Raw genomic sequence first — 12,110 nt, forward strand, 5'->3', positions numbered from 1 at the left:
AGGCAGGATTTTAAATACTTCATTTACTCTGTGTTTCTGAAGTTCCCAGCGAAATGGCATATTTGGTATTGCAATTCCAGGAATACCTTTGTTAGACTTTGTAGGATTTTGATTGAGTGGGTAAGTGTTAACCTTTGGAAGAGGAAAAGATATTTTTCGTTAGCAATAGGCTTGGACTATCATAACATTGCTGTTCATGTTCAGTACCTTGTGGATTCATACAAGAAGTTGTTTGGGTTTTTTCTCACTATCATGATTCCTGCACAAATTGTCTATTGATAATAGAGTATCATGTAATGTGCTGGAGAAGAACTTACCCTTAAAAGGGGATCCTCTCCAATTTCTATTGCCTTTACCATATTGTTCAATTTTCAGTGGGAGTGTTTGCTGACATTCCTCTCAGGAGGATATCCAACCATTATTTTCAGTTTCACTTTCTTCTTGTTCTTCCACCTTCTTGCAGAAACATTGGTGTGTCCGGTGTTAATGGAGACCATGGTGGTTCCGTAAGGACATAGAAAAGCATTTTTCATTAGAAGAAAATGCTGTGTAATCTTGAGTGTGTGAGGAAGCACACAACTTCGTAGCACTGAGTGGAAAGATATCCCTGCCATTAAATCAGTTTATTTTTAATATTCTTGCAACGTCTGGAAAAGTAGTTGTCCACTGCATACAGACTTTAACCATGTCTGACTTCAGAAGTAGTTTGTAGTAGTTTATAACCACAGACATTATAATTTGAGGGTTACTATTTTCTGAAAAACCACTAACATTGCAGTCTGTGGTTGCATTTCCTAGATAAAATTTAGTACTGCCACCTGATCCTTCTGTGGAAACAAAAGAATTTTCCTATAAAATTGCAAACCATCATATGGCTTTTTTTTTTTTTTTTTTTAATAAATACTAAGTTCTCTGGTATACACAGTGCACTTTTTTCTTTTTGTCTTCCTGCATATATATACATTGTGATTACGTGGTTGTGATTCCTAACATATGGTTGAATATGAACTGTCAGTTGAGTACTCAAATAACTTTATTTTATGTTTTATTAGGTATTCTAATCTTCCAAACTGGTGTTAGCTGTAAAGAAGCTAATTTTGTGACTATAATGTAGTACTCCAGCCTCAGATATTTATTTTTTTTTTAAAGAAAAGGGTGGGGTGGGTGTGTGGAAAAGAGTTCCACCCCAAGTACAATTTGTGGAGCTCTTCTTCGGCTTCTTACGTGAAACGGGGCTTTCCCATTTTCTTGAATCTATTAAAATAACATTAAAGCCTCAAATAATGCTGTACATTTTTAAGCTAAAAATGAAATAAAGGCCAATTTTTACTTTTGAAACCAAAATCTAAATTAAAAAAAGAGCAAAGGAGGAGATGAAGGAAAAGTAAGCACATATGCTGACAGCATGTACATGCAGCTAAAATTTTATTAAACATTAGTCATAAGTAATATCAGAATTTAAATAATCTTCATATCAGTTGATAATTTACTGTAATGACACAGAAATAGAGCGAAGACAGATGGTAACTTTGAGAACTTAGAGGAGAGCACTTCGTGAAATGTCATATAGAAGAAGGAGTGAAGATTTTTTTCACAGAGGAAAAATGCGTATGACTGATTAATTTGAAGGGAAAAAATACGTGACTGCTTTATCTGGCGGACTGGGTGTTGTCTGTTTGCTCTTGGAAGCGTTCTGAAAACCGGATGGAAAGGATAAAAGAGTTTTCTTCCTGGTTTGTTGATACCACAGCAAATCTGTCTTTGGATAGTCTTGACTGGTCTGTCATTGTTGCACAGAGCTGTGAGTAAGGGACAGTGCAAACTAAACCAACCAGTTCAGTAGTGGTGTTAGTGGTTGTAGTGTCTGGTTTTTAAGACAAGCCTGGGAAGAAAGCTCTGTGTTTTCATGTACTTTTTCTTTTCTCCTGAATTTAATGAGCAGGATAATGTTTAAACTCTGTTGAGAAACAGACATTCAAATCACAAATAGAACCATATGATTCATCGTAGAGCATAGCTGGTGAAGTTTAATCACCAAAAATAAGTAGTGTTCTGGAGTATTACCAGGAGTCTGGTAAATACAGATGTTGGGATGAAGCCCACTAAAGTATGAGTCTTTGTCTACAATCATATGAGATCGTCCAGTCTGATGCCTACATGGTCTGTCTGTTGAATTACCATTGCCATGGCAGACTGTGACTGCTGAGATAATTTTCAGATAAGTACAGTTAATATGTATCTGAAAGTGAGATTTGGCTTTATTATGTACCCTATGTTAGTTTTTTAATATGAAGATAATAATGTTATATATTTGGAAGATATATCAGTACTTCTTTTGATTAACTAGTGATGTGGTAGATGAATCATAGGATCATTTAGGTTGGAAAAGACCCTTAAGATAATTGGGTCCAACCATAAACCTAACACTGGCAAGTCCACCACTAAACTGTGTCCCTAAGTGGCACATCTCCACGTCTTTTAAATACCTCCAGGGATGGTGACTCAACCACTTCCCTGGGCAGCCTGTTCCAGTGCTTGACAACCCTTTTGGTGAATAAATTTTTCCTGATATCTGATGTAAACCTCCCCTGGTGCAACTTCCTCTTCCATCACTTGCTACTTGGGAGAACAGACGAACACCCATCTCACTACAACCTCCTTTCAGGTAGTTGTAGAGAGCAGTAAGGTCTCCTCTGAGCGTCCTCTTCTCCAGGCTAAACAACCCCAGTTTCCTCAGCCACAACTCACAGGATTTGTTCTCTAGACCCTTCACCAGCTTTGTTGCTCTTCTCTGGACACATTCCAGCACCTCAATGTCTTTCTTGTAGTGAGGAGCCCAAAGCTGAACAGAGTATTTGAGGTGCGGCCTCACCGGTGCTGACTACAGAGGGACAATCACTTCATTAGTCCTTCTGGCCACACTATTTCTGGTACAGCCAGGATGCCATTGGCCTTCTTGGCCACCTGGGCACACTGTCAGCTCACATTCAGCCGGCTGTCAACCAACACCCCCAGGTCCTTCCCCACCAGGCAGCTTTCCAGTCACTCTTCCCCAAGCTTGCAGCATTGCTTGGGGTTGTTGTGACCCAAGTGCAGGACCCGGCACTGAGCCTTCTTGAACCTCATACTGTTGCCCTTGGCCCATCGCTCCAGCCTGTCCAGATCCCTCTGTAGAGCCTTTCTTCCCTTTCTACCCAGGATAATGCTGTGGGAAACAGTGTCAAAGGCTTTACTAAATGAAAGCTCTGTTTACTATGTTCACTTAAAATTGAACTTAGTGTGTGGTACAGCAATTGTTCTCACTCTAATATTGAGTCATCCACTGTGTAATTAGAAAATCTATATAAGACTAAAGAAACCACGGGTATTACAGAAATGGGAATAGCTGTTCAACATACCAGCTATTCCCAGTACCTTTTGGAATAGGTATTTGCTGTTTGGAATATCCAGTGATTCAGGATTATTCAAATTTTTCTGAACTACTGGATGCTTGAAATCTATAGGATATATATGCTGTAGAGTGAGGCATTGAAAAACAATGAGGGACTTAGCTGAATTCTTAAATATTCAATTTTTCAGATTTCTAAGGAAGGCAAGAAGACCCTTTGATCTCCATATTATAAAACTCTTACATTATAAGTATTATGAATGTGAACCAAAAAAAAAGTCAAAAGTTAAGACAATTTCTTTATTTAATAGTATAGAAGTAATCAGTAATCTTTTGTTCCTTGTGATAAAGCAAATAAGGGTAGGGAATGTTAGAAAATAACATCTTTTTATCAATTTACTGCTCTTGAAATAAGTATTGCTAACAAAGAGTAAAAACTAGCATAGTTACAGTACGCTTTGGTTATTGCCTCAACAGGAGGTTATACAACTTTGCTTTCACTATTATCTGTAACTGTATATTCTTCAGAGAGTTAATACTGGTCTTAATTTTGGGAACTTGCCATTGTAAATGGAAAAGAATTCTTTCCAATTTTATTTTTTCTGTTTTAATCTTGGTGTAATAAAATAGTCTTCCATAAAAGTATTGCTAATGGTTTCTGTTTTCTTGCGGTTTTTTAAGAGACTTGTAGAATTTAATTGTATTTTTATTTGGAATTTTGCTCGTATAATGTTCCAAGTAGCATGATATCAAGGAAAGTTAACATACATTATTTGATTGTAAGTATTTTACTGATGTAAAATTTTCTACATATGAATATGTAGCTCCTTATCAGTTCTGTAATTTGCTTTTAAGAGTTTAATGGGGTGAATGGTGAGATTTTCTTCCATTCTAATTAAGACAGTATTTTGGGACTTTTTGAGAAATTAAACTGGCATGAGATATATAATAAGAACAGCATATCTCTGTACTGTGTAACTTTCTGCTACTTTTTCTGTGAGTCTTGCCGGAGTTCTGTAGTGAGAGACATTTGTCTCAGGATTCCTCTTTGATAAACCGAATTAAAATAGAAAAAAATTATAATCACTTTTCACAGCTATGGTTTTCATATTTGCTGTATTCCAGAACAGTGGAGACTACATAGCTGCATATTTCAAATTTGGGATTTTAGACTTTTTCTGTTATAAACATAGCAAAAATATAGTTTTGGCTGAAAATGAGTATATAGCTAAAGGTAAAAAATACCACTTTCAGTTGAAACACTTCCACTGAAGAGTCTTGAAAAAAAAAAAAAAAAGATCTGGTCCAATTCACGGGTGGTATTCTTCATTTTGTACGCTAATACCATACGGTAAAATGCCACTCTTATATGTACTGATGAATTACGTAACTTTATAAATATCTTCTACTTTGAAAACCTTAGAATTCCACCTGTTTTCCAGAGTGAATACCACTGAGTACCTGCAAAAATACTTTCTGCAAAGAAGACAGAATTGTAAAGCACCAAGAATGTACAAGTTAGCACTCTGAGATTCTGTATTTAAAGCACGTGTCACTGTACATTGACAAATGTTTCCTAAACCAGTAAACAAAGCAATAAAATTTTTGGCATTCTATCTCCAATGTACAGTTATGTATTTCTCCTTAGGTTAGTCATTATTCCCACATAAATAAGTATGATGCTGTAACTGAATACTTTAAGTACTGCAGCAAAGTAATTGATTTCTTCTGACAGTGTATGTACAAGATAGACTCAGCCATTTTGACAAGAGCCTGAAAGCCTGTGAATAATTAAATTTAAAAAAAAAAGCTATCCTTAATTTTTATCTTTTTTCTTACTGAAATGTTGAAAAATGTCTTTTAGTTTCACTTTGTGTACAAACTGTGTTGCTTAGGAGGGCATTTTAATATTTAGTTAATGATGGATGATGGATTATATCTGATAGCATATAGGAAAATAAGACTTTGAACTTTGTTTAGATCTTTGGTCCTTTGGGCAGTTGGACTAGATGATCGCTGTAGGTCCCTTCCAACTGAAATATTCTGTTCTATTCTATTAATAGCAATGAGTCCATCCCTGCTTCTGTTGGAATGTAACGCCTGTGTTGCTTCCTTTTATTCTGCTTTCAGAGAACATTGTGTGTCTACTAACATAGCTTTAAAGTTACTATTTTGCTCTTCTTTAGGCCCTTTAGGATAATGAATTTACAAATTTTTGTAAAGATATTGCACACATTTATGATAACTGTCGTTGAGAAAGGAGTGCGGTCGTGGTAAAATTTTAGTAGGAAGGAAGGGGATGACCTGTATTACATTTGTGAAATACTTTTAATATTTACACTTACATATTTTCCTTTTAAAAAGGAAATTGTCAAGGAAGCATTAATGGAGGAGCAAAAACGAAGTGAAAAGGCAATCGAAGAAGCAGTAAAAAGGACAAGAGAGGAACTGATGGAATATATTAAAGAGCAGAAAAGGGTGAGTTACCAGTGGCTGATGGGTTTCACTTCATGCAGTAAAAAATTGGTGAAGTTTATTAATCCTGAAACCTGTCTTCAAATGCACAACAGAATCAGGAGTCATGTCTTCAGACTTTTTTTTTTTTTACAAACAATTTGTTACTATGATATATATATATATATAAAAAAAATATGTGTCTATTTATAAAATTTTAAGTTCATCACAAGCCAAAAAGCAGAAAATAATACATTGGTTGAAATTTACAGTATTTCTTATTACAGTAACATAAAGATGGTGCATAAGTGCAATCTGTCAAACTCAAATAGTGATCTGAGTTAGTTCACTGAAAGCATTCCAGTATCAATAACAGATGGTATTTTATGTTCACAAATGAACTTTACTGAGCAGTTTGCATGCACCCAAAGTCACTAACTTTTTCTCTCAACCCATATTGTGTGACAGCCTGAAAATATATTGGTATTATATTGAGCAGGATTTATAGTCAGTGCACTGGTCTCGTTATGAAATGTTGTAATGCTCTGAAACTTGGTTTCAGGTATTCTGTTAATGCCATAAACTTGCAGTTTAATGTTTGTGTATAAATGGTAAAATGTAACTTAAAAACCAGCTTAATTTGCTTTCAATAGGAGGAGAAAAATTAACACACTTCTCCCTTTCGAGGCTCTTTATAAAAATAATAACAAAAAAAAAAAATTCAAAACCCATCTTTTTTTGTAGCAGCCCTTGATCAAATTCAGTGATTTCAATATTCTCAATAAGCAAAATCAGTAAGCTTGAATCTAATTGGTAAAGTTGTCCTGAGAAGGAAGTAGAAATAATGTGTATGGCCTCTTCTATTCCCTGCTTTTATGGGCTGAATAATATTATGGGAAACAGGATTTTCACTCTACTACTAGTTAAGATTAGTATTGGATGAGCTCTCTTCCATTATGCTGTACCTGGAAAAGTTTCCATTTAGCAGTATGGGCCTTACTGGCAAAGACATTTAAACAGAATTTCAGGGTAAAACATGATCCATGAGGATGTTTGGGCTCGTTTATATCTGAAATTGGTCATTTACAAAGGATAAGCTGTGGGCAAAGTGAAAATAGGTCTACCTTGTATCATAAATAAGTTGGTCAATAGGGCCACTAGTGCAGATCATCTACTCCATCTAATGCAGACTCCTCACTGTTGACAGCTACATCCCACCATTTTGAATTGATGGTAATTTTCTACAGGTACTTCAATAGCAATTCATCTGTCCTTAATCTCTTAGATTTCCATTTTCACTAGGAATGGAGGCTTTCTTCCATTTTCCTTCCAGCTACACACACAGTTGGAGCTCGTTGCCATTATCCCCTTTTCAGAGTACTGTTAATCTCTCCTGTCCTTGTGAAGTTTCCACAAACAATGGAAATATCTTCAAAGAAACAAAATCCTCACTGATTTATCTAGTAGGAGTATAATTTGCATTCATTTCATAGAGTTTTTGAATATTGATCAAAGTATTTAGTCAACTTTTTTTTCCATATTGATCAATTGGCACATCTCCACTCATTTAAAATAAAAAAAAAAAAAAAATCATATGTAAGGACATACGATATTTCCGGCATAAATTGTCTGTCTGTATTTAAGTTGAGAATGGAAGATATTTTTAACTCCAAGCCATTTCACATAATAACTTTTATATGATTACGTAAGAGGCAAAGTAAATGGACTTTGGTCAAAGCCCATGCACCTGTCAGAGTAATAAATATACTTTATGGACTATACTAAAATGTAGCAGCTCTGGAAGGAATTCCTAGAAGGAACTCAAGAAAAATGCCTCAATTTCCTGGCTGAGATTCAGTGATACTGTTTGGGGGGTTTTTTTGAGTGGCAGGGAGAGTCCCAGTTACACGCTTGCACAGGTAGTGTACAACCGTGTATGTCTCATCACTGTTTCGAAAATAATTTTGTAGAATCCTTCAAACCACGGGGCATACAGGCACAACAATATTTGTACTTGGTTGGCAGTGATTAAGTGCTTCAGGAAAAGACTCATAAACAGATTCTTATCCAGCTTATTTTGTAATAGTACAAAGTACATTTCATCCCTCACGGTAAACGTGGTACATACCAGTTTTCAAAGTAGCTTGTAACTTGCTTAGACGTTTATTCCATTAAAGCTTTATTTTAGTAAAAGTATAATACTTCTGATATGAGTTGAAGAAAATCAGTTGTGTATTTGGCCTGTTTCATATTAACTGCAGATATTTTAAAATTGTAATGAGCATTTACAGTTGTATTTGTGCTTGTTCTTCGAAGAATTTCTCTAACAGTTTATAAAAGTTGGATCTGGCAATGCAGCAAGTTTTGCTGTACGTTATAAATGTACTCCAGCATTGTACCGTACTATATAAAATAGTAAATATTTGCTTTGAGTTAGAAAAAATTGATTGTGAATAAGTCTTTTTTTATAATAGATGGATTTGATAATTATTTGTATAAATAATTTGGGTCAACGTAAGATATACGTTCAAAGTAAACCATAGAAATCTCCTGTTGCAGTTCCAAAACTAACTCCAGTTCTATTCTAGCTATGCTAGTGCTAAAATAGTGGTTACTTTTGAGAGCCAAGACTCAATATGAATTAAGTGTTCCAAAATGACTGACCAACCATGAATCCAGCACATCAGTGACCTATGTACAGTTTAACAGTCACTTAGTATCTGGGACGTATGCATGGGATTATTTGAATTAGTAGAAAGTTACTTAGCAAAAAGCAAGTAATTGATGTTCCTTTGACCTAACACAACACTTTTCAACCCTTTTCTTTCCTGATCAGTAATCTTTCAATGGGCGCTCTTTAGAGCTGAGGAAACTAATTGTCCTGCCTTTGATAAAATTTTATCTGAATAATTTAATGTCGCATGCATAAAATTTTTCCATACCTAGGGTGTTTATAGATCCATCATATTTCAAATCCTTCCACAGATAAGTAGCTCAGAGTTAATTGTACACGTTTGACATTGTGACCCACGAATGAGTCACAGTCGCTATGAGTGAAACAAAAAGTGATTTATAGTCTTATTTTCTCATGAACGAACAAGGAAACTTCAAGGGATTTTCTTTTAAATACTAAAAACGAGAGGTTGGTTAGATTAAAATTAGGAGGAGAAAATGGAAAGCAGTGCAACAATATCATTATGCTAAAATGTCCAACATAAGAACAAATGTAACTTGCTCTGTATTCAAGCCAAAGTCTCAGGCTAGTGGAGAATTTGTTGGCAGTTTTTCACCTTTGATTAAAAAACACTGCAAGCTGAAACAAAAAATAGTGAAACTGTGATGGCAACATATATTTTCACACAATAAATGAAAGAAGATGCATTATGGTTATGCCTTTTTCATACTCCAAGTAGGATCCCAAGTTTTTAAAAGATGTGTAGCACTATATTGCCAACAGTTCAGCTTATGAACTGCAATTACAGTTTTATTTTCTCAGTTCTATATTAAATGAAGAATTCTGTACTATAATTATTTAATTTTTTTTATGTTGCCACAGGCAACATCTTAAGAATTCTGGATATCTAAGATGCGAAGGAAATTTCAGTCAGTAATTTGAGTCTTTATTATTATTTCATAATTATTTCATAACCACCACCATTCCAAAGCAGGCTTTAAAACTGAAAAAGACTATCATATCCATTCAGAGATCTTCCATAGCTATCAAACTTGTAGAGGTTTATATAAACATTTGTAACACCTTGAAAAAATTGTTCTGAGTCAAATTTGAATACACTTGCTATAACTATTAGCCAGACTTGCTTTCTCCAGCACAGGTACATCCACATTATGTCCAGAAAGTTATCTTTATTAATTGCCTGAAGGAATATTTGATGATATTTGATTTGATGAAGCAAAACAATGCTTCACAGTTTACAATGCTGGTGTGGTGGGAAATGAGGGGAGAGAGGTGAAACATAGCACATAGGTAGAAAGAAGATGGGCACTGAAGCACGATTAAACGGCAAGCCACTACTTTTGTCATAAAAATAAATGTTATTCTCGGGTTTGTATGCAGTACAAGGACACAGCACAGTATTCAGTGCCACCTGTATCCATGACACATGGATGTAGAGGGAAGCAAGATCTTGCAGTTTGGTTAGAGTGAGTTAAGAGCGAGGAAGCACTTGTCCCCGAGGATCCAAAGTCTATCCATTTTGATTGAAGCTCAAGATTCACTAACGCATTTGTCAGTATTGTCTTTTGTTGCTTGATTTTCATAATCCTGTAACCTCTGGCCCTGCCTTGTGGTGTTTGGTCATTGGACTGCTCTGAAAACAGCCAGAACTGTGTCAGGCCCCGGCACATTAAGTGCCCCAAGATAGAATAAACCACACAGGCCAGCCACTGAGGCTCACACTGCCTGGGTCACTGGTTGAACTGGGAAGCATTTACCAGCTTTTTGCATTAATTCTTTAAAAATGTTAATGTTTGTCTTGATACAGAATGTATCTGAAGGAGTTCCCCGTTATTGGGTGGAACAGCTCTGGCGTTTTTTAACGGTTAACAGTTTATTTTTGCTAAAACGTCACGCTGATGTGGTAGCATACATGTGTATGTAGGCTCTTACATGTATGTGTGTGTATACATCCATATTTGTATTTATTACTTGGGAGATCAGGCCAAGAAGTAGAGTCTAATGTCATGTAAACTATGGCCTAGTATTACAATTCCTGAGCTGTCGATCCCTGGACTGTGAGAGGCATAACAGTGCCCTGCCACTGACCTGTAGAACTTTTGTGATATTTTTGGTTAAAGACTTGATTAACGGGTACGTGCTGCTCTGTCAGGAGTATAAAGATAGGCTGGGCCCATCCCTGCTCCAGTTTCTTATGGACTTCATGTGTGACTTTGGCCCTTTCACTGAACACTCTTTGCTTCAGTTTGCTAGGGCTGAATTAAGTGAATATAAATACAGCTTTGTCCCAAAGGGCAAGTTTTGTGAGCAGCTCCAAGGAACTTTGACATTTGTTGTTTGCTCCTGTGTGCAATGTAAGACTGACTGTGTAAAATTGACTGAAATTTTGGAGGTATGTTAGAAGTATTCCAAATACATGAGGGGAAGAACAAAAGAATCACAGAATCGTCTAGGTTGGAAAAGACCTTGAAGAACATCCAGTCCAACCATTGACCTTATACTCGCAGTTCCCAACTACAGCATAGCCCTAAGCACTAAGTCAAACTTACTCTTCAACCCCTCCAGGGATGGGGACTCCACCACCTCCCTGGGCAGCCCATTCCAACACAAGAAGTGTGATAGCTTCCCGTGTAAAATATTGTTTGGACAACACCTTTGTCCTAGTAGTTTGTTTATACATGCCCTGATTCCTTTCGCTGTTCCAAGATGTGAAGAATACAAGGTGCAGCCTGCACCAAATGCACCAGCTCATGAAGCTGTAGAGTGGAAGACGGGAATTGTTATAAGTTAGTAAAAGTAGATTTTCAGAATCCATTCATCCGAGAGAAGCCAAGCCAGCTGATTTACAGGAGTAATGGTTAATTTTTGACCAGGAAATAAGCTTGAAAATAAATTATAAAATAGCAGGAAAGTAGTATCTAAATAAAATAAATTCAGTATCAGAGTATATTAATCTCCCGTGCTGCTTAATCTTATCTTCAAGTAATGAAAGCATTCCTAAAGGCCATATTTTAGACTTTTCTTTCTATTCACAATGTGGAACTACACATTTTTCTTTTTATGCAGTTGAATTCAGTGCCTGCTGTTCTATGAAGACAATTCCTGAAAGATACTTAAATTTTATATTACTGGCTCAGATTTTTTTTTTAATTAATTTACAGATAAAAAGCAAGAAAAACAACTTTTAAAAGTCTGAAAAGATTGAATTCAGTGAATTTTGGTCTATTCAATGTTTTCAAATGAAATAGTTGAGATCTTCAATGCTAACAACTAATAAGTGGGGATTTATTTTATTTTTTTTAAAGAATATTTTAGCTAGATATTCACACAACATTTTGTGTTTCTAGCAGGAGCATTCCAGCAGTAAAACATGTTGGGAAGTAAATATTTCCATCTGAATTATAGAACAGAATATTTCAGTTGGAAGAGAACTTACAGTGATTATCTACTCCAACTGTCTATACATTCCTTTGCTAATTTCTGTGAGGAAAATGAACACTATAACTGCATAAAGAAAAAGATGGGCATTCATTTTATTATTATTATTATTATTATTATTATTATTATTATTAT

The 12,110-nt window shown here is 35.6% G+C and overlaps 1 protein-coding gene across 7 annotated transcripts in view; it reads left to right on the top strand.

The window, feature by feature from the left end:
* CCDC91 (coiled-coil domain containing 91) overlaps positions 1-12,110 on the top strand; it is a 150,511-nt gene that overhangs the window by 111,621 nt on the left and 26,780 nt on the right. For 6 of the 7 annotated variants that reach the window (XM_074901206.1, XM_074901204.1, XM_074901210.1 and 3 more), the window contains one exon: positions 5,753-5,866. The exons of the other annotated variant lie outside the window; for it this stretch is intronic. In XM_074901206.1, the coding sequence (XP_074757307.1) occupies positions 5,753-5,866 (114 nt within the window). The remainder of the gene's footprint in view (positions 1-5,752; positions 5,867-12,110) is intronic. 7 annotated transcript variants of the gene reach the window in all.

Source organism: Athene noctua, chromosome 3, assembly GCF_965140245.1.
Source record: "Athene noctua chromosome 3, bAthNoc1.hap1.1, whole genome shotgun sequence".
NCBI lineage: Eukaryota > Metazoa > Chordata > Aves > Strigiformes > Strigidae > Athene > Athene noctua.